Source organism: Loxodonta africana, chromosome 4 (assembly GCF_030014295.1).
Source record: "Loxodonta africana isolate mLoxAfr1 chromosome 4, mLoxAfr1.hap2, whole genome shotgun sequence".
Classification (NCBI taxonomy): Eukaryota; Metazoa; Chordata; class Mammalia; order Proboscidea; family Elephantidae; genus Loxodonta; species Loxodonta africana.
In genome coordinates, this window is record NC_087345.1 from 163,786,328 (window position 1) to 163,810,488 (window position 24,161).

The 24,161-nt window shown below is 38.3% G+C and overlaps 1 protein-coding gene across 3 annotated transcripts in view; it reads left to right on the plus strand.

The window, feature by feature from the left end:
* The first annotated feature begins 457 nt into the window (after positions 1 to 457).
* Positions 458 to 24,161, plus strand: part of SPAG6 (sperm associated antigen 6) — a 68,430-nt gene continuing 44,726 nt past the window's right edge. For 2 of the 3 annotated variants that reach the window (XM_003410552.4, XM_023548866.2), the window contains exons 1-3: positions 458 to 599; positions 713 to 808; positions 22,708 to 22,874. In XM_003410552.4, coding sequence (XP_003410600.1) covers positions 575 to 599; positions 713 to 808; positions 22,708 to 22,874 — 288 coding nt within the window. In that variant the 5' untranslated portion in view covers positions 458 to 574. The remainder of the gene's footprint in view (positions 600 to 712; positions 809 to 22,707; positions 22,875 to 24,161) is intronic. The other variant, XM_023548865.2, reaches the window with a different exon arrangement.

Genomic DNA, 24,161 nt, shown 5'->3' on the forward strand with positions numbered 1-24,161 from the left:
TCAAGGTTGCCTTAATAATTGTACTTATAAAATTACAGAATAACACGTGTGAAATTTCTCTTGACCGTCGAAGCAAAGACAGTCCTCTCGATGGAGTTTCCTCGTCTTGCCGCACTTGAACCACGCTCTCTGGGCGCGTCGGGTAACCGCCCGGACCCACCCCGCGCCGCAGTCAGGAGATTCCGCTGATCTGGGTTCGCTTGGGGAAGCACTCTTTGCGGATGCGGCGCGTGTATAACGCGCCTTCCTGCTGTGGAGAAGGACACTCGACGGTGCAGAACTCCGGCAGCAGCCTGGCGGATTCCCTCGGCCTCGACAGTCTTCGCGCCGCCAGGAGCTCCGGAGCGCCGGGGCACGGCGGCCGTGACGTCACGGCGGAGACGGGCCGTTGCCGCGAGACGGCCGCGTTCCGGTTCCGGTCGGTTGCCCAGGAGACGCGGGTACACAGAGAAACGGATCTCGTTCAAAGCGGAGTCGTCGCGGTGGCGGCTGTCTCCTTGGACCTTCAGGCTGGGTGCCGACGAGCTGCAGTCGCCGCCGAGTTTCTCGAGGGCAGAGCGCGGCTGCCGGCGCCATGAGCCAGAGGCAGGTGCTGCAAGGTAGGGCCTGGGGCTGGCGGGGCGTCTCCACGGGCGGGCGGCTGGAGCCGCGCGAGCAGCGAGGGCGACGGGGGCAACGCGGCTGGCCCGCTCCACCGTGTCTTTGCCTGCAGTGTTCGAGCAATACCAGAAAGCTCGGACCCAGTTCGTGCAGATGGTGGCGGAGCTGGCGACGAGACCTCAAAACATCGAGACGCTGCAGAACGCGGGTGAGTCCTCACCCCGAATCCAGGTCGCCCCGCACCCTCTTGCCTCTGACCTCGCCTCGCTTGGAGTCCCCGAACCCACGGCCCTTTGTCGCGCCTCATTCCGTATCCCCTGCGCCTGGTTGCCTCTGGTCCCTCGCTCGCCGGCGCCCCTGCGGACTGAACTGTTGGGGAGGGGTAGGAAGAGGGGGCGGGACGGCGTCCCTAAGTTTCTGTAACCCCTTCGGAGGCTGTAGGAGCATTCAGTCTCTTCAGCGCGTTTTGGGGACCTGACGCCGAGAGGGTAAAGGTTCCAGACTGGTGTGAGAGGTGGCCCAAGTCTCTGTTTCTATCTTTAGTGCAACTAGACAGGTGTCAGGTTGAAAGTTAATGCCATACGAATTGCTTGGAAGTCATTTTACGTCAATAGGAGTATACGCTAATCAGATCCATTTTGTCTGGGTGCAGTTTTATGTCACCCTGCCTTTGATCACCTTCGACTTCCTCACAGCAAAAGAATTCCAATGTGGTTGACACATCATTTCTCATCTTGAGTTAGTGAAAGAGGAACGATATGCTTGAATCTTTTGCAAGGGATTCAGAATAGGTAAAGAACTAAAAAAGAAAAAAAAGAACTGGCCTTGAGAAATCCCATGGTGCCCTCATTCCATCCCTCAGTCCGAACTCGTTCAGATTCCATAGTTCGTGTGTGTGTGTGTGTGTGGTTTCCATCTTATCTATTAACATAAACGGAAAGTAATAGTGGTTCTCTGTCGTCTATCTGTATATGCTTAGGGATGACTACCACCATCTGAATTCAAAGTAAGGTAGCATTTTATGGCTACTGTGTCATGAGAAATCTTCACTTTATAGGATGCTATGTTTAAAATGCATTTAAATTAGCATAGAGTTAAAAGAAAATTAAGATGTGTTGACAGGGCAAGAATTTTTAGATGCGTAATGTTTCCTCTGGGTTTCTTTGAGGGAAATTACTACTGCACTTATGTGGTAATCTGTTTTGTCACTGGAATTTTGCTGTTTATTTCCTGTATGTTTAAAGGGGGGGGGGCGGGTAAGCGGGCTGTATTTAGAATGGAGGAAGTGTATTTGATTTTATTTAAAACTCCTACTCAGCGGCCTTTGTGAATGGACACTTACTATTTACAAATCTTTAATTTCTGGACAATATGTTTACACGTGAATTAAAACATTATCTTTAAAAAGCTGATAATTACAAAGGCTCTTTCAAAAATTTAATACTCAAATATTAAGATATAGATAACATTTAGGGTATGGAGTAGTCACTTTTTAGTATAATGGTGTTAGATTACCTATTCCCGTTAGTGTACAGTGTAGACTGTATTATGGAATTTAATCAAACCAAGTTGTCAGGCTATGTGACTATCAGAGTATAAGTGACTTAGATATGACATTCTTAAATAGCCAGCTATTTCCACTTACGGCCTGGCCTATGAAGGAATGGACTAGAAAGGGAATATAACTTAGTGTTTCGAAATTATCTGCACTTGCTTTGATGGCTAAGATTTTTCTTTTCCTGAGTAACTTAATATATTTCATGTTACTGAGATTGAATTTAAGTGTTCCTTTAGTCATATTAAATAAAGGCTCAAAACTAATAGAGGCGGATAATGAATATTCCAATAGATTTATACTTTTAATTAAAAATTAACCTGTAAGTTTCATTATGAAAACTTTTCTTTCTTAATAGTCACTTAATTTAACCATTCAACTGATTTGTTCTTTAAAAAAAATCATCATAGATTTAAAATTGTTTTCAAATGAGCCACAATATGTGTGTATCTGTGGCATATTATGATCAAGATATTTTTTCGCAGTCAGGTGCTTTCATTTAGGTATCATAAAATATCAATACATTTTATTCCTTACTTAAACATAAAAAAAAACTACCCACATATCTGGGAAGATACTCTTTTGTTGTTATTTTCTCACTTTTTACACCCTAGTAAACTACTTAAATACAATATGTATCATAGTTTCAAGTTAATGTGGAGAACATTTTCCATAGTGATCAAGCCAATAGTTAACTTGTTAAGAATTCATTCAGTGTGAAAAAAAATTGAAGGTGAAAACTTATTAATGGAACTTTATTTCATTTTTAATCTCTGATCCTTTTCATTGCATTTTGATGTGCTAACAAGAGAATTTGCCTTATTAAATATGTCCAAAAGAATTACCAAAGCAAACTTAAAATGCTGGAAAATCTTTTCTTCAGAGTTTTTGGGCAAGAATGAACTTAATTTCTAATCAAAATTATTACTAGAAAGAACAGTGTACAACATGTCTATAATCTTGGGGACTTTTGTCTTTATTAAATTCAGGTTTTATTCATCCTAGAGCAAAAGAACATAAATAAAAACATTTAAAAGTTTAATGTTTGTTATAAAATCTTTTTATGTACTCTCAAAGCCTGCATGCTTGAACCATTGTTACATCTTGCAGCTATTTAAGAATGAATTTTGATGCATCCCCTCTTTGAATAATCAGGAACATATGACTGTAATTAGTAGGAGAGATAATATATTGTTACTTCTACCAGTTGTAGAATTTCAGCAATTGAAGGTGATTAGTTATAAAATATAAAAAAGATGTTTTGTGGCATACTGGAATGTACCACTCTTAAGTCTGTTTAGGAGACCTTCTAAAATAAGCTAATGAAAGCTTCAAGAAAATCATTTTTAAACTGCTTAGTTATATAAAATAAACTCCTTAATCAGCTATTTATATAAGATAATTGAGATAAAGTTTAAAATGATACTCTGTAATAGTTTACATATTTTCTAGTAAACGATGGCAAATTGTGGTTATGCACATTTTCAGAAGAGTAGGAAGAAAAGTTTGTATAACACTTTAAATATACATCTCTTTGAAGCTAACTGGCAGGTTGAGGCAATTTAATGGGCCCAGAATTTAAGAAAATAACTAATACATATTGTTGGTATAAAATGATTTTAGATTACATTTGTCCAGAGCAGGGTGAAAACCCTCAGATTAACTATCTAGCATTTCAATATTCTATGAGAAGGAAAAGCTCCTAGTAAGCATGCATAATATATTTCAAACATATGCTGGCATATACCATTAATTCTCTTCAAAAAAACTGTCGTTCCAAAGGGGATTGAAATGGAAAAGAAAATTAGCAGAGCAACTTTTTAAAAGTTTAAATAAATAATGCTGTAATAATTTGATGTATTGGGCAATATAAGAGGAATCTTTTATAAATATAAAAGATAACTAGCTCAAAACATTGATTTAAAAAATAGGGATAGAGAGGTTCGCTACATACGTTTAAGTGGAAAATATGGCAGGGAGCTATAAAAATTTTGAACTGTATGGACCTAACCAAGAACCAAAACCAAACCTGTTGCCGTCGAGGCTATCCCAAGTCGTAGTGACCCCACAGGACAGAGTAGAACTGCCCCATAGGGTTTCCAAGGAGTGCTTGGTGGATTCGAACTGCCAACCTTCTCGCTAGGAGCTGTAGCTCTTAATCACAATGCCGCCAGGGTTTCCACATGGACCTAACAATAATTTTTTTAGGACATAATGTTACGGACCTAACATTATGTCCTAAAAACAACGTTATTGAGAGTTTTGTTCTGTGCTCCAAACCATTGTTCCTAGATGGACGTTAATCTCTTTTATTATTTGAGAATTGGTACATAAATAGAAAATAACAGAGAGGGCAAGGGTCTCATTGTTTTTTTTAGGAGAAACTGGACAATTAAAAAAAAAAGCTATAGATGAGCCTATAAGAGGGTGTGGCTTAGAAGTAGCAAATTTTGTGGATTAAATTTTAATGTTACACATGTAATGTTTTTGAAAAATTATTTTTATTTTAGTACTTCATTATCCCGTTTTACATATGAATGCTGCTCCAGAGCCTTTGCAACTCTGCTTCCATCCTTTTTATACACTTCTTTGTCTAACTAATTTGTGTTCATTCTTTATGGCTCTGTTTAGATGTTGATTCCTCAGGGAAACCTTCCCTTAGCCCTCATAGTAAGTTAAGTCTTTTGATATATGCTTTCTTAGCTGCTAGTATTTCTCTCTCACAGTACTTATCACAGTTGTAGTTAATTATTTAGTTACAGTTTCTCCACTAGCTATAAATTCCATGCCTAGCATAATGCTTAGCATATTGTAGGTGTTCAGAACATTAAAATATAGACTGAAGGAAGGAGTAAATATTTTTATAAGTGTTTTCACATATCTTTTTAAAAAGTTGGATTCTTACAACAGCTCAGGTAAGTAGATAAGGTATCTTCTTCAGTGTGGATACTTCAGCTCACCGAAGCTTGGATAATTGTCTTCATCATAACGGGAGTTAATGGCCAAACTGGGGCTAGAATCCTGCCTGGTCTTGTGCTCTATGTATCTACTCCACCTTATAGGTATTAGTAAGCCATTTCTAGGAGTTTCTAATAAACTCTGTTGATGGTTGAAGGAAGCCTACTGTTTAGGCCTTTGGGTAGTTTGGCTGTCTTATAATTGTGAGACCTGGCTTTTGAGGTATCCTCAAGGACCATCATGGGAGTTTGAGTGGAGGCCAGGTGTGAGGATAACTTTAATTGATGAATACCTGGAAGTTTGAGAGAGTGGAGGAAGTATTTTGGGCTTAAGCTGGCCGTAGAGCTCCAAAGGACCTTTAGGCTTCCTCTGGCTTCTCAGAATTATCAAACCAGGAGCTCTTTAAAATCACCTGGGGAAAAGTCTGTAACCCACTGGAAGTTCAGAATCAATATAGTGCTTCAGAGACTTGTTGGGCTGAGAATCTGCCTGGGATCGAAGAGAGTCCAGAGGAGACTTATTTAGAGCCTAGGACGGTAAACTGCTGTGTGACTGACTGACTATTCTCCTAGGCATTGAGAACGTATGAGGTAAAGCTCCATGAAGCTAGAGGCACTTGATATTTGTTGGTTAATTGATTCAAGTATATATTTAATACTTCTTCCCTTCTTCCGCAACAGGGATTATTATTTATTTTATGGACCAATCTGTCATTTGGCTGAAAGGTGACCTTTGGGAGTGGTTTGAGTTCCAAGTTTAAAGAGTATCTCAGGGCAATAGTCTTGGGGGTTACTCTAGTCTCTACTGGTCCAGTAGGTCTGGCCTTTTTTTTTTTTTTAAGGAATTTGAGTTTTGTTATACATTTTTCTCCAATTTTATCCAGGACCATCTATTGGGTCCCTGGTTGGAATGGTCAGTAGTGGTAGCCAGGCACCATCTAGTTCTTCTGATCTCAAGGTATGTTCATGTAGATTATTGGTTCTGTAGACTAGTTTCTTCTTAGAGTCTTTGGTTTCCTTCTTTCTCTTTAGCTCTGGAAGAGTACAGATCAATAGTTGTATCTTAGATATCCACTCACAAGCTTTTAGGACCCCAGATGCTACTTATCAAACTAGACTGTAGAACATTGTCTTTATGGACTATATTATGCCAATTGACTGAGTTGCCCCATGAGACTATGGTCCTAAGCCCTCAAACCCAGTAGACCAATGCTGTGAGGTGTTTGGTTGTGTCTAGGAAGGAAAACTGTTCCTGCATGTGCTTTATTTTATACTTGAAAATATACGCAGCACACATAAATGTGCCTTCCTATACATATTTCATGGAAACCCTGGTGCCATAGTGGTTAAGTGCTATGGCTGCTAACCAAAAAGTCGACAGTTTGAATCCACCAGGCGCTACTTGGAAACTCTATGGGCTGGTCTACTCTGACCTATAGGGTTGCTGTGAGTCGGAATCGACTCGACGGCAACGGGTTTTTTATACATGTTTATGCATACTTGTATACCTACGTAGCTTTATTATTTCTTTAATCATGCTTTGTGTGAAATGGTTTTCCTTCATATTCATTGGGGGCACAACTTTGGAATTTCAATTGAGTATACCCTCGCAGAAGTACAGGGATGCATCTTGAGAAAAATTTGGTCTTGCCTTGTAGTGGGTGGAATGGCTTATTTGAATACAAGTCAGACTTCCTTAATTTTCAAATTGAAATATTGGTTTTGCCATATACCCCACATTTTCTGTCATAACAGTGGTTCAATTTTAAATTTATTGCTCATTCAGGTTTATTAGAAGTCTAGGTGAAAATGAACGATACTTGTGCATGTGTGTGTGTCTCCAAAGAAATGCCTTCTACCCACCTTTCTATATATTCTATTTCTGTGTCACTCACTACTAAATTATGTACATAGACTAGATTAGTTTTCCATAGAAATGTGTTTGTAGAATTAATTTAATGATATGCCCTCTTTTTTTTTTAATTGAGGGCTTATTTAAAAAAGTATACACTCAGATTTTTCCATAACCCAGATTTTTCCATAGGTTCTTTAAATCTATCATTGATGACATTGTCTACTTTTTTGGTTAAGTATTCTTCATATAAAGATACATTATTTTATTCAACAAATATGTATTAACTGTTATATGTCACCACCACTTGTTTGTCACTTTGTTGTATTGTGTTGGCTTGCGTATGGCTGTGATGCTGGAAGCTGTGCCACCAGTATTTCAAATATCAGCAGGGTCTCCCGTGGTGGACAGGTTTCAGCAGAAGTTCCAGACTAAGACAGAAGACACACCCTTGCTCGGGGAAGGTGAAGAGGACTTGAAGCACTTACTGATGAAGATCAAAGACTACAGCCTTCAGTATGGATTATGCCTCACCATAATGAAAACAAAATTCTCGCATCTAGATAAATAAACATTATGATAAGTGGAGAAAATATTGAAGTTGTTAAGGATACTTGCATACACAGTCAGTGCCCTTGGAACCACCAGTCACGAAATCAAATCATGTATTGCATTGGGCATATCTGCTGCAAAAGACTTCTTTAAAGTGTTAAAAAGGAAAGATGTCACTTTGAGGACTAAGGTGCACCTGACCCAAGCCATGGTATTTTCAGTTGCCTTATATGCATGTGAAACCTGGACAATGAATAAGGAAGACCAAAGAAGAATTGATGCCTTTGAATTACGGTGTTGGTATTGAATATTGAATATATCATGGGCTGCCAGAAGTATGAACAAATCTGTCTGGAAAGAAGTACAGCCAGAATGCTCCTTAGAAGTGAGGATGGCAAGACTTCTTTTCACATACTTTGGACATGTTATCAGGAGGGATCAGTCCCTGGAGAAGGGCATCATGCTTGGTAAAGTAGAGGGTCAGTGAAAGAGAAGAAGACCCTCAACGAGATGGATCGACACAGTAGCTGCAACAATAGTCTCAAGCATAACAATGATCGTGAGGATGGTGCAGGAGTAGGCAGTGTTTCATTTTGTTGTCCGTAGGGTTGCCATGAGTCGGAAATGGCTTGATGGCACCTAAGAACAACATTATATGTCAAAATAGGTGCCAGGTATGAAATTTCAGGAAAAAAAAATTGTTCCTACTTTTATTTTACCAAGTGTTTTACTTCTAACTTTTGCTGCCAGGAAACTCAGCACTATATTCAGAGCTCAATTGCAGCAACTATTCCTAACCTATGTTTCTGATAAAACTATCAAACACCCCGCCACCCCCATGGCTCATAATCATTATCTTTGTATACATATTCTTTAAAGTAAACTATCTCAAAATATTTTAGAGTAGGTGGAGTATGAATAAAATAAAAATTTAATTCTATTTGAAGATAGATTTTTAAATTGACTTCCTTCCAAATGCTTGCTTTTCAGATATTTCCCAAGAAACCTCTTGGAGTAGATAATCCTTTTGGTACTGTCCTGTTTGCTCTCTATGCTGACCCCATTCCTAGATATTCCAGTCTTCTACTAGCATTAGGGTGTGTTAGGTGTAACACATTAGCAAACAAAGACAGAACTAATTTAGAATTTGCAGCTCTCTAGAGACTTTTAAATTAAAATCGAATTATATCCATGTGAGTTGATTTTAGGTGAGGGACCAGTTTAAGTGGCCCAGTGAGTTCTTTAAAACTTTATGAATTTATGGTAATCAATAAAACCTGTGTAAGCCAGAAACCTGTCAGAGAAGGAAAACTCAAATATTTTCCACTAAAGAGTGATAGAAAAGTGGTAAGACTGCACCCTGCCTGTCAAAGGCAGAAAACTTGCGAGACCTGGAAAAACAAGGCAGTCCCATCAGGTTCTGGCTCTCACAGATTTAGTTGTATTTAGTGCTAGTGACCTACATACCTCATGTACCTAAAAAGGAAAGAACTAGGTACATGAAATTATCCATTTTGATTTCATTTTAATTAAAATTTACCTGAACAAAGAGAAAGTTGCACATTAATCTTTATAGTTTATTCATCATTTAACAACAATTTATCGAGTGTGTAAGTGCCAGATAAGTGTTTAAATGCTGATCATGTAAAAAATAAAAGGCATAGTCTCTGCCCTTAATGAGCTTATTTGCTAATGGAGAGCTGTATAATTAAGTAAAATACTGTTTGATAAGTGCCTGACATATAGACGTATGTCTAATGCACATGAAGGCTACATAATTCAAGATTTGGGAATGAAGGGGCTGTTCATGGAAGACTTCTAAGAGGAGGTGTTATCTCTGTTGAATTTCCTAGGAGTTAGTCATATAAGGAGCCCTGTTGGCACAGTGATTAAAGCGCTTGGCTGCCAACCTAAAGGTCAGCAGTTCAAACCCACCAGCAGCTGCATGGGAGAAAGATGTGGCAATCTGCACCTGTAAAGGTTACATACAGCCTTGGAAACACTATGGGCAGCTCTGCTCAGCCTACATAGTTGCCCCGAGTTGGAATTGACTGAGTGGTAATGGGTTTGGTTTGTTTTTCTAGTCATATGAAGAAGGGGAGGGGGAACTGCATCCAGGTAGAGGGTACATTATATGTAAAGGCACAAAGGCAAGAGAATGATGGCACTTGATGGAAAAGGCAAACGTTTAGGTATAGCTGGAGCTTGGGTAATGCGGCAGGAGAAAGGAAAGTTGTGGCTGGAGAGGAAAACAGGTCTAATGATGAAGGACATAATATAAAGTTTGGATTTATCCTGAAAATGATGGAAAGCCTTTGAGGATTTTATAGTGATGGGGATCCATTTTGTGTTTTAGAAAGATTATTTTTGCAGTAACATGGAGAATAGATTGAAGGGGGTTAAAACAGAATTGGGAAGGCCAGGCAGTGTTATAGCACTTGGGCTGGATAAGAGACGTTAAAGAGTAAAGGGTACAGGACTTAGTGCCTTAATAGAAAGGGGCAGGATCAAATGACGAAAGAGACTATGATAGGAGAATACGTAGTGCTTAGAGTAGTAAAATTGAAGTAGATGGTGGTTTCTAGAGCCAAGACCACAAGTGTTTACATAAGTGCACCTGCATATTCAGAACTGCGCTGGCTAATTCAAAGAATAGGAAAGAAGTGTAAAATACAAGTTCTGCTCTTAGAGATGATTATTACTTATTGAGAAAATAAGAAATTTATTCGCATCAAACAACTTAGAGAACCATGTAACATGCTATATCAAGGATGGTTGCTATGTGTTGTACAACTTCAGGGGTGCCATCTACATCACAGTTTGTATGAATGGCACATCCTGGATTTATGCAATGCAAAACCTGCCCAGCCATACATATATGGCTTCAACTGAATTTATTTAGTTCCCTGAGAATAAGTGGGGGAAACAGAAAGCTCCTAAATGGCTTCCCATTTCACTTAAACTTACAAATTCTTCATTTAGCCTAGAGCCAAATTTGACCTGGTCCAGACCGACCTCTCCAGCTTTATCTCTTGTGACTCCACCCATTCTACTTTACATTTGAGGCCATCCTGAATTTACCACAGCAGCTTTAACACACTTTAATTAACATCCCTTATCCAACCCCAGAAACTTTGAAATATCACAGATTTCCTCCCTCTTCTTCACAATAATCAGTTTGTCTCCTAAATACCTCCTTAAACCTTTCACTTTGCCATTGCTATTCTGGCCTTAGTTCCTACAATAGCTTCCTAAGTGGTCTTCCTGGTTCCCATCTTGTCCGTTTTCACCCTTTCTCTCCAGTGTACTCAGAGTGATCCTTCTTTACAAAGTACGAATTTGATCCTGTCACTCCACTGAAGCTAATGTTCAGATAATGTTCAAAAAACTTAAGATAGCTTATTAGATCCTTTAGGATTTTTGTCACTGTTTATCTCTTAGCCTTCTTTCTTCAGCCTCCTCTCTATATAGTCATATAGACTATAGTCCTGTTGCATTCTTAGTTTCATCAGCACATCAAGTTTTTTTTGTTTCTGAGTGTCATTTATACTTTTTTCTGGTTGGAATACTCCCCAGTCCTTTCCATCTCCATTCCCTTTAGTTTTGTCAGCAGGCTATCTGCTTGAGAATCTTCAGATCTCAACTTAGATGTTACTTCCTGGGGTTGTCTTCTTTTTCTCCCTCAAAGCCCAAGTTAAATGCTGTGTTGTGTGTCTGTAGAGCACCCCCTGACTTTTTTGGAAGTTGCACACATGGTAGTATGTTGCTATTGTTTCTCTCGCACCCCTTTATAAGCTCCTTGAGGTCAAGGACCATTGTATTTTCAAAACTAGTATAGTCTTTAAAAAAAAAAAATTATTGTGGTAAAATATGTATGACATAAAATTTACCATTTTAACCATTTTCGAGTGTACAAGTCAGTGACTAATTACATTCACAACATTATGACCCTAAACAGAAGCACAGTACCCATTATGCAATAACTCACCATTTCCCCTCCTCCTCAGGCCATGGGAAGCTCTAGATTACTTGACTCCACGCACTTGCCTATTCTAGATGTTCCATATAAGTGGGATCATACAATATTTGTCTTTTTGTGTCTAACTTATTTCACTTAGCATAATGTTTTCAAGATTCATCCATATTGTAGCACGTATCAGAACTTCATTTTATTCCATTGTATATATGCCGCATTTTGTTTGCCCAGCTGTCTGTAGACGGACTCTTGGGTTGATTCTGCCTTTTGGCTATTGTGAATAATACTGCAATGAACACTGGTGTACAAGTATCTGAGTCCTTGCTTTCAAGCTTTTGGGGTATATACGTAGGGGTGGAATTGCTGGGTGGTATTTTTTTTTTTTTATGATAATTCCATGTTTAACTTCCTGAGGAACTGCCAAACTGTTTTCTACAGCATCTGTACCATCTTGCATTCCCACTAGCAGTGCATAAGAGCTCCAGTTTCTCTACACCCTTGACAATACTTGTCATCTTCTGTTTCTTTTTTCATTTTTAAATATATACATTTTTACAATAGTCATCCTAGTGGGTATGAATGGGTATCTCATTGTGGTTTTAATTTGCATTTCCCTAATGACTGATGATGTTGAGCATTGTTTCATGTGCTTATTCTCCATTTTGTATATCTTCTTTGGAGAAATATCTATTCAGGCCCTTTGTCTACTTTTTTATTGTGGTAAAAATATGTATAACAAAATATTTGCTATTTCAACATTTTTTATGTGTGCAATTCGGTGACATTAATTACATTCATTATGTTGTACACCATCACCAGTGTTGCCAAATTTTTCTATCACCCTTATCAGAAACTTAGTGTTCCCTGAACAATGACTTCCTCTTTCCCTCTACAGATGAATGAATCAACAAAATGTGGTATCTATGTATTAGGGAATATTACTCAGCCATAAACAGACACGAAGTCCAGTTATGTTGCCACAACATGGATATACGTTGTATAGTCTGAATAGATATTTTTGGAATGAATGGTGGATGAATTATTCTATAGTATTTGTTATTTCATTCCATAACATCATGTAGTAGAAATCACTTTAAGAGTTAAAAAAAAACAAGTTAAGAGGTAACTGGCAACTAGAAGTCTTTCCTATGACTCAGATGGATAGAGTCCCAGCTTGTAGTACTTGTTTCTGAAGGAACAAAGTTGAGATGTTAAGTATCTGTATAAAACACAGTAGATAGAGGTAATAAATTATATACATGTAATATGAGAATAAGGAGCTGTGGTGGTGCAGTGGTTAAAGCAATTAGCTGCTAACCAAAAGGTCGGTTGTTCAAACCCACCAGTCTGCTCTTCAGGAGAAAGATACAGTAGTCTGCTTCTATAAAGATTACAGCCTTGGAAACCCTATGGGGCAGTTCTGCTTTGTTCTATAGGGTCACTATGAGTTGAAATTGACTCGATGGCAATGGGTTTGGTTTTGGTAATATGAAAATGAATGAATTTTTTTCTATTGCGAATGTTTTACATTTTTCTTCCTGGTGATTTATATATGCCAATGGCATGCAAAAAGTAATTTGGCCTACATTGTATAAGGAATTAAAGGAAAGAGTTGTGGCTATTTTCTAATCTCCTCTGCTAGATTATTTTTTTTGTTTTTTCTTCTAGATTATTAGTTTCTTGAGAATTAGAGCTGCCTTAATGCATGTATTCCTGTTGCTTGCCACTTGGTAAAACCCTGATCTGTTTTTTGAATGAATGACTATGGACAGTATTAGCAAGATTATTTATTTTTTCATGTAATTGAATTACACTGTAAGTATTAGAAGCAATGTCTCTAATATGGCACTGGAATAAGAAAAATAGAAAAGGAACTCAAAGCTATAAGTTAGGGAGGAGGACATCATAAAGATTTATCCTTTAAGTCAAATTTCAAAATATTTCACATCTTTTAATCAGCTTTTATAGAAAGAGTTAATTGTTTTCTAGGTATTCTGAACTCAGCAAACCCATTGCCATTGAGTTGATTCTGAGTCATACATAGCAAACTATAGGACAGGGTAGAACTGATAGGGTTTCTAAGGCTATAATCTTTTCTTTTTTTTTTTTAATTTTTATTGTGCTTTAAGTGAAAGTTTATAAATCAAGTCAGTCTCTCATACAAAAATTTATATACACCTTGCTATATACTCCTAATTGCTCTCCCCCTAATGAGACAGCACCCTCTTTCCCTCTGCTTTCTCTTTTCGTGTCCATTGGGCCAGCTTCTAACCCCCTCTGCCCTCTCATCTCCCCTCCGGACAGGAGATGCCAACATAGTCTTATGTGTCTACTTGATCCAAGAAGCTCATTCTTCACCAGTATCATTTTCTATCCCATTGTCCAGTCCAATTCCTGTCTGGAAAGTTGGCTTTGGGAATGGTTCCTTTCTTGGGCTAACAGAAGGTCTGGGACCATGACCACTGGGGTCCTTCTAGTCTCAGTCAGACCATTAAGTCTGGTCTTTTTATGAGAATTTGAGGTCTGCATCCCACTGCTCTCCTGCTGCCTCAGGGGTTCTCTGTTGTGTTCCCTGTCAGGGCAGTCATTGGTTATAGCTGTTCTTCTGGTCTCGGGCTGATGTAGTCTCTGGTTTATGTGGCCCTTTCTGTCTCTTGGGCTCATAATTACCTTGTGTCTTTGTTGTTCTTCATTCTCCTTTGTTCCAGGTAGGTTGAGACCAATTGATGCATCTTAGATGGCCACTTGCTAGCATTTAAGACCCCAGACACCACACTCCAAAGTGGGATGCAGAATGATTTTTTAATAGATTTTATTATGCCAATTGAGTTAGGTGTCGCCTGCAACCATGGTTTCCAACCCCCCGCCTCTGCCACGCTGGCCTTCAAAGCGTTTAGTTTATTCAGGAAACCACTTTGCTTTTGGTTTAATCCAGTTGTGCTGACCTTTCCTGTATTGCCTATTGTCTTTCCCTTCACCTATAATGGAAACCCTGGTGGTGTAGTGGTTAAGTGCTATGGCTGTTAACCAAAGGGTCGGCAGTTCAAATCCGCCAGGTGCTCCTTGGAAACTCTATGGGGCAGTTCTACTCTGTCCTATGGGGTCGCTATGAGTCGGAATCGACTCGACGGCACTGGGTTTGGTTTGGTTTTGGTTCACCTATAATAGTTCTTAACTACTATCTAATTAGTGAAAACCCCTCTCCTTCCTTCCCTCTCTCCCACCTCTCGTATCCATCAAAGAATATTTTCTTCTCTGTTTAAACTATTTCTCGAGTTCTTTTAATAGTGGTCTTATACAATATTTGTCCATTTGCAACTGACTAATTTCACTCAGCATAATGTCTTCCATATTTCTCCATGTTATGAAATGATTCATGGTTTAATCACTGTTCTTTAGTGATGCATAGTATTCCATTGTGTGAATACACCATAATTTATTTATCCATTCATCCGTTGTTGGGCACCTTGGCTGCTTCCATCTTTTTACTATTGTAAAAAGTGCTGCAGTGAACATGGGTGTGCATATATCTGTTTGTGTACAGGCTCTTATTTCTCTAGGATATATTGCAAGGAGTGGGATTGCTGGATCGTATGGTAGTTCTATTTCTAGCTTTTTAAGGAAGCACCAAATCGATTTCCAAAGTGGTTGTACCATTTTACATTCCCACCAGCAGTGTATAAGTGTTCCAATCTCTCCACAACCTCTCCAACATTTATTATTTTGTGTTTTTTGCATTAATGCCAGCCTTGTTGGAGTGAGATGAAATCTCATTGTAGTTTTGATTTGCATTTCTCTAATGGCTAATGATCGTGAGCATTTCCTTATGTATCTGTTAGCTACCTGAATGTCTTCTTTAGTGAAGTCTGTATTCATATCTTTTGCCCATTTTTTAATTGGGTTGTTTGTCTTTTTGTAGTTGAGTTTTTGCAGTATCATGTAGATTTTGGAGATCAGAACTCTGATTGGAAATGTCATAGCTAAAAACTTTTTCCCAGCCTGTAGGTAACCTTTTTACTCTTTTGGTGAAGTCTTTGGATGAGCATAGGTGTTTGATTTTTAGGAGCTCCCAGTTATCTAGTTTCTCTTCTGCATTGTTGGTAATGTTTCGTATACTGTTTATGTAAGGCTATAATCTTTATGGAAACAGATTGCTACATTTTTCTCCCACAGAGAAGGCTAGTGGGTTCAAACTGCTGACATTTCATTTAGCAGCTGAGTGCTTAACCATTGTGCCACCAGGGCTCCTTTTTCTAGGTATTAGGGAATAATATATTAATTATTTTTAATATTGGGTATAGTATTAGATAGTACATGCTGGGTCCTTTAGTGGAGAGCTCAATAAGGTCATCACTCCTCACTAGTGGCCTTGTTTGTTGGATATTGTAGTAGCTATTCAAACTGCTGTAATTTATGGACTCTAACTATTTGGGCATTCACTCACCATGGATCTCTGGATTCCTAATGGGCAGGCAGGTAGGGAAAATTTTGTTTTATATGTTATGTATGCTTCTTCCCCTTCTTTTTCTCTTTCATGTCCTCTTGGATTTTTATGTGTATTTTTAGGACCAAACCAAACTACTGCCATCGAGTCGATTCCAACTCATAGTGACTCCACAGGGTTTCCAAGGCTATAAATCTCTATGGAAGCAGACTGCCACACCTTTCTCCCTTGGAGCCACTGGTGGTGAACAGCCAACCTTTTGGTTAGCTGTCAATTGCTTTAACCACCGCACCAGCAGGGCTCCGTATTTTTAGGACAAGCCTATAATTGAATAGCAAAGTCTCCATGGCTAATCTGTGTAAGAGGTAAAAACATGTCTCTTTAATGAAAGAGAAACAGCTGGGAACTGATGATTATGAAGCATTAAGTGGCAATTCAAGAAATAGGAATTTGGGGCAGTATTTATGATAATTTATTTTGTTCTCCAATGAAAATGACTTTATTCAAACAAAGATATTTCAAATTGACACTTTAGCTTTTACTTTTATAGGGTTAGAGATTTTTAAATGTTCCAGAATTCTCACTGTGATATTATTTGAACTAAGGAATATAGGAAAAGTATGTTAGTGCAGGCACATCCACGCAGAAGCCTAGCTTTGGTGTTGGGTACTGGAGTAGAAGGAAAAGAAATTGTGAGTGATTTTACTGGCCTTATATTTCATGGGCCAAATGCCATAGAAAAATGAAGCGGGAAGTATATAAAGCAGAAAACACCTTTGAGTATATAAACAAGTGAAGTACCTTTTTGGGAGAGAGCCAGGGGCCAAAATATTTTACTGCTAAAATTGTAAATGGAAATCTTCCAAAATTGGGACATTTTTGGTAGATTAGCTAAATAATGTAGCTAATAATAATATAATTAAATATTATATATCCAGATAGATTAATCCATTGTTTCAATTCTTAAGTAAAGGTTCACAGTTCTTGGAATCTAACTGAAAATATCTCATTGAATAGCCCGGTGTGGATTGATTTCCCAGTTATATTTCAAAAGATAATAAGCTACTGCCTTCACATAAATATGTCAAGTGAGGAACAAAAAAACCCAAAAAGATCAGGAAAAAAATAACAAACATGAAATAATTGTGATTCTTTTTCAACTACCTTAAGCATACTTACACTTTATGTTTTTTTGGCTTAATGCATTTATTATGAAACTTTAGGTATGTTAACAAATTCGGCTTTGCTTTTAGAGTAATGACTACTGTTTTACTTAATATTATACATATTCATTATAAAAAATATCAACTACCAAAGCAAACTACAAAGAAGAGATCAAATTGTTTTAAATCCAACTTTCCAGAAATAACCTGTCTTAACATTTGGCTCATAGGGTCGTTATGAGTCGGAATCGACTTGACGGCAGTGGGTTTGGTTTGGTTGGTTTTGGAGCATTTGGCAGTCGTCATTCTAATACCTTATTCTGTGGTTTGAACTTTTTGTTGTGAGATACTTATCCATATTAAAATTGAAATTATCCATGTTAAAAAAGTGCAGATAATACTATAAATAAACGCACAAACATAGACATGTTAATTGGTTTAACATGAACTATCCACACAATTGTTTAGGCTGGGACCTAAGCATGAGTGCTACTTGCCTGTAAAACTGAGCAAAGTTAATTAAGCAGCCTGATTGGGTTTCAGACTTGCAACTGTGGCCTTATGTAAGATGATCTAACCAAGCTAACTTAGACATAAAAATGTTATAAAGACTAATTGAAATCGGAAGGTATGAAAGCCACAGCTCACATCATTAAATGATCTGTGATAAGCATCATTGTTTCCTGCTTGTGTTATTTGGTAATGCTGTTTATCTTATTTTGATCTAATCTTAAATGTAAATGTTTTCTTTTTATTCTATTTTAAACATTTCTGGATATAACATTTATAAAAGGACATTGGTAATACTTGTTTTTATGTATCACCGGCGTTTGTTTTTAAAGAAAAGATGTAACAACATCAAGTTGAATACCAAACCTGTTGCCATCAAGTCAATTCCAACTCATAGTGATTCTGTAAGACAGAGTACAACTGCTCCATAGGGTTTCTAGGGCTGTAAATCTTTACGGAATCAGACTGCCACATCTTTCTTCCGTGGAGGGGCTGGTGAGTTTGAACCGCTGACCTTTATGTTAGCAGCCAAGCGCTTAATCACTGTGCCACGAGGGTTCCTTATTCAAGTTGAATAGCCTGGTGTAAAGTAAGTTTAGAAAGTCAAGAATATTTTGTTCCAGTTCAGTTTCTGTTGTTACCTTGCTTGTAACCTTAGGCTAAAACGCCATCAGTAAAACAGAAGTAGCAGTCCACTATCTTGCAGATTTTATAGTAAGGCAAAGCTAGTATAAATAGTTGGAGTATTCATTGAAATGACCAAAATGTAATTATTATTTGTCTTCCTTTCTCCACCTCACCAATGTTTCAGTACACATTATTTAACAATTGTCAATAAAGAATGTCTACATTACTACCTGGCTGCACTATTTACTAGTTGTTTAACAATTTACCTTTCTCAGCCTCAATTTCTTTATCTGTAAAACAGAGATAACAGGGCCTACTTCATAGGTTTGCTATGAGGGTTAAATGAATTAATATTTTTAAAAAATTCCTAGAAAAATTCTTGGTATAATAAATATAAGCTACTTTAATTATTGTTGCTGTTATGATGATGATGTGTTGTTGTTATTGTTGTTCGGTGCCGTCGACTCGGTTCTGACTCATGGTGACCCTATGTACCACAGAATGAAACACTGCCCGGTCTTGTACCATGCTCACAGTCATTGCTATGCTTGAGCCCATTGCTGCAGCCACTGTGCCAGTCCATCTCGTTGAGGGTCTTCCTCTTTTTCCCTGACCCTCTGCATTAGCGAGCATGATGTCCTTCTCTAGGGACTGATCCATCCTGATAACATGCCCAAAGTAGGTAAGATGTAGTCTCTCTGTCCTTGCTTCTAAGGAGCATTCTGTTTGTACTTCTTCCCAGACAGATTTTTTCATTCTTTTGACAGTCAATGTATATCCAATATTCTTCGCCAACACAATTCAAAGGCATCAGTTCTTCTTCAGTCTTCCTTATTTGTTGTCCAGCTTTTGCGTGCGTATGATGTGATTGAAAATACCATGGCTTGGGTTGGGCGCACCTTAGTCTTTGAGGTGACATCTTTGCTTTTCAAACTTTAAAGTCTTTAAAGGTCTTTCGCAGGAGATTTGCCCAGTGCAATATGTCTTTTCATTTCCTGGTTGTTGCTTCCATGGGTGTTGATTGTGGATCCAAGCAAAATGAAATCCTTGACAACTTCAGTCTGTTCTCTGTTTATCATGATGTTGCTTATTGGTTCAGTTGTGAGGATTTTTGTTTTTGTTGAGGTGTGATCCATACTGAAGGCTGTGGTGGTGGTGATGCACCTACTGTCTATTCAGCTCTGAGATGAATATTTGAGAGCTAGTAGTAAGATATACGTCATTATCTCAAGGAACTCATTTATTTGGAGATAATGTCTGTATTTGCAGCTTACATGAATGTGATACTCTAGCCAAATGGCTTTCTTAGCTCCTTTGCTGATATAGATCCTATTAAAATTTCTGTAATAAACTGTAATTATAGTTGCAATCAAAGGAAAGACCAAACTGAAGTCACTGGGGAAGACTTCATTAAGAAGATAGAACCTGATAGGAAGGCTTAACATTGTGAAAATGTCTATTCTACCAAAAGCGATCTATACATTTAATGCAATTCTGGTCCAAATCCCAATGACATTCTTTAATGAGATGGAGAAACAAATCACCAGCTTCATATGGAAGGGAAAGAGGCCCCGGATAAATAAGGTGTTACAGAAAAAGAAGAACAAAGTGGGAGGCCTTACTTTACATGATTTGAGAACCTATTATACCGCCACAGTAGTCAAAACAGCCTGGTACTGGTACAACAACAGATACATGGACCAATGGAACAGAATTGAGAATCCAGACATAAATCCATCCACATATGAGCAGCTGATATTTGACAAAGGCTCCAAAACAGTGAAATGGGGAAAACACAGTCTTTTTAACAAATGGTGCTGGCATAACTGGATATCCATCTGCAAAAAAATGAAATAAGACCCATACCTCACTCCATGCCCAAAAGCTAACTCAAAATGTATCAAAGACCTAAATATAAAATCTAAAATGGTAAAGATCATGGAAGAAAAAATAGGGACAACGTTAGGAGCCCTAGTACATGGCATAAACAGTATATAAAACATTATAAAGAGTGCAGAAGAAAAACTAGATAACTGGGAGCTCCTAAAAATCAAACACCTATGCTCATCCAAAGACTCCACCAAAAGAGTGAAAAGACTACCTACAGACTGAGAAAAAGTTTTTAGCTATGACATTTCTGATCAGTGCCTGATCTCTAAAATCTACATAATACTGCAAAAACTCAACTACAAAAAGACAAATAACCCAATTAAACAATGGGCAAAAGATATGAATAGAGACTTCACTAAAGAAGACATTCAGGTAGCTAACAGATGTATAAGGAAATGTTCACGATCATTAGCCATTAGAGAAATGCAAATCAAAGCTACAATGAGATTTCATCTCACTCCAACAAGGCTGGCATTAATCCAAAAAACACAAAATAGTAAATGTTGGAGAGGCTGTGAAAGGTTGGGAACACTTATACACTGCTGGTGGGAATGTAAAATGGTACAACCACTTTGGAAATTGATTTGGTGCTTCCTTAAAAAGCTAGAAATAGAACCACCATACACTTCAGCAATCCCACTCCTCAGAATATATCCTAGAGAAATAAGAGCCTTTACACGAACAGATATATGCACACCCATGTTTATTGCAGCACTGTTTACAATAGCAAAAAGATGGAAGCAACCAAGGTGCCCATCAGTGGATGAATGGATAAATAAATTATGGTATATTCACAGAATGGAATACTACAGATCGATAAAGAACAGTGAGGAATCTGTGAAACATTTCATAACATGGAGGAACGTGGAAGGCATTATGCTGAGTGAAATTAGTCAGTTGCAAAAGGACAAATATTGTATAAGACCACTATTATAAGAACTTGAGAAATAGTATAAACTGAGGAGAACACATTCTTTTGTGGTTACGAGAGGGGGGAGGGAGGGTGGGAGAGAGGCATTCACTAAGTAGATAATAAATAAGAACTACTTTAGGTGAAGGGAAAGACAGTTCACAATACGGGGGAGGTCAGCACAATTGGACTAAACCAAAAGCAGAGCAGTTTCCTGAATAAACTGAATGCTTCGAAGGCCAGCGTAGCAGGGGCAGGGGTCTGGGGACCATGGTTTCAGGGGACATCTAAGCCAATTGGCGTAATAAAATCTATTAAGAAAACATTCTGCATCCCACTTTGAAGAGTGGCGTCTGGGGTCTTAAACGCTAGCAAGCAGCCATCTAAGATGCATCAGTTGGTTTCAGCCTACCTGGATCAGTGGAAAATGAAGAACACCAAGGACACAAGGTGATTATGAGCCCAAGAGACAGAAAGGGCCACATGAGCCAGATACTACATCATCCTGAGACCAGAAGAACTAGGTGGTGCCGAGCTACAACCGATGACTGCCCTGACAGGGAACACAACAGAGAACCCCTTAGGGAGCAGGAGAGCAGTGGAATGCAGACCCCAAATTCTTATAAGACCAGACTTAATGGTCTGACTGAGACTAGAAGGACCCCGGTGGTCATGGCCCCCAGACCTTCTGTTGGCCCAGGATGGGAACCATTCCCAAAGCCAACTCTTCAGATATGGATTGGACTGGACAGTGGGTTGAAGAGGGATGCTGATGAGGAGTGAACTTCTTTGATCAGGTGGACACTTGCAACTATATTGGCATCTCCTGCCTGGAAGGGAGATGAGAGAGTGGAGGGGGTTAGAAGCTGGCGAAATGGACACAAAAAGAGAGAGTGGAGAGAGAGAGCAGCCTGTCTCATTAGGGGGAGAGTAATTGGGAGTGTGTTGCAAGGTGTATATGGGTTTTTGTGTGAGAGACAGACTTGATTTGTAAACTTTCACTTAAAGCACAAAAAAAATTATATAAAAAAAAAAAAGATAGGACCTGAACTGAACCTTGAAATATAGGATTTGCAAAGGCTGAGATAAAAACCTAGCTTTTTTTTTTTTTGAACACTAGCCATGTGGTAGGCACTATACTATAAGCTTTACAACCTTTTCTGCATTTCTCGTGATAACACTATCATGTCACATAACTTAATACATGCTGAATCAAGGATTTGAATTCTTCTCTACCTGCAGAGCGTTTGTTATTTCCATGCAGTACTGCATCTTTGTTAATTACAGGTTATAGCAGTCAATGTCTTGGCCAGATAGATGCTTCCAGTTATCCCATTTTTAGTGAATACAGGGAGCCCCTGGGGGGTGTAACACGCTTGGCTGTTAACTGAAAAGTTGGAAGTTTGAGTCTACTCAGAGGTGCCTTGGAAGAAAGGCCTAATGATCTAATTTTGAAAAATCAGCTATTGAAGATCCTGTGGGGTACAGTTGGGGTACAGTTCTGCTTTGACATACATGGGGTCACCGTGAGTTAGAGTTGGCTCATCGGCAACTGTCTTTTGTTTTTAATTTTTATTTTTTCCCTTAATTTTCTTTTCTCTGTAGACACTGAATTGTGTGTTTGCTTTTTCATTATTTTGCTGATTTCTGTTCATTCATAATTTAACTCAGGTGTAATGTCTTTGCTGAGGCCTCTTCTTCTGGATGTGGTCCCAACAATTCAACAGACTGCAGCTTTGGCTCTTGGGAGACTGGCTAATTATAATGATGACCTAGCAGAAGCAGTTGTGAAGGGTGATATTCTTCCACAGCTTGTTTATTCACTGGCAGAACAGAATGTAAGAATTTTTTTACAAAGTTACTTTTTTTGTTTTAGATTTTAAAAAATTGATAGTTTGGATATAGTTCCATACTTGTATGTATTAGAACTATGAGAGTATTAACATAACCTTCAGTTCTCTGAACTGTGCATAATAATTAATATCTTTAGGGTATTTTGCTTTGGGGTTGATGGTGCAGTTTTTCTCCATTACTGTTAATATGAGAAAAAAAGATTTGATTGTGTTTATGTATAACTTCTTAAAATTAATATTTATTTAAAATAAACATTTTATTTATTTAAAATTAGTTTTAAAGATTATAGATAAACCAGAATTTCTGTATATCAGAGTTTTAAACAAAGTTGTAAGATTAATCTTAGGGTGTCTGGGGGTCCTGCGAAAATAAAAAAGTTGCTTACAGCAGTCCTTAATGGAAACAGTAAGGGGCAGCGTTGAAGAAAGGAGGAGAGAAGAAACCAAAAGGACGAAGAGAATGTGTGTAATGGCAAGTTGGATAGAGCACTGTTCTTAAACCAAGCATACAAGCGTGCCAGCCCTTTTAAGGATCATCTGAGAGTACTCTATTTTTCTCCCCCTCCTGTCTGATGCCATTTTGTATGCTTGTTCAGCACCACCTGTTTGATTTCCACAATAGTTAAGGACCTTCTTGGGCTGTTCATTCCACTCTGCTAGTTTATCATAACCTAGGGATATACTTTTCTTGGCATATCTTTAAGATTCAATTCCTATTTGTGTAACAAAAAGAGAAACAGCCCAATTTAAAAATGGGCAAAGGACTCAAATAGACATTTCTTCAAAGAAGACATACAGATGGGCAACAGGCACATGAAAAGATGTTCAATGCCATTACTCATCAGGGAAATGCAAATGAAAACCACACCTGCTAGGATGGCCATAATAAAAGTGGTAAATAACAAGTGTTGGTGAAGATGTGGAGAAATTGGAATGCTTACACGTGCTGGTGGGAATTTAAAATGGTGCCTCCACTGTGGAAAATAGTTTTGCAATCCCTCATTAAGTTGAACATACAATTACCATTTGCCACAGCAGTTCCACTCCTAGGTATATACCCATATACCTTAGGTAGATACCCTAGGTATGAACCCCTGAAAACAGGAGTTTAAACAAAAACATGAACACAAGTGTTTGTATACAGATGGCCACAGTTTGTATACAGATGTTCGTAGCAGCACTATTCACAATAGCCAAAAGGTGGAAACAAGCCAGATGTCCATCCACTGATGAATGGAGAAATAAAATATGATGTATATACACAATGGAATG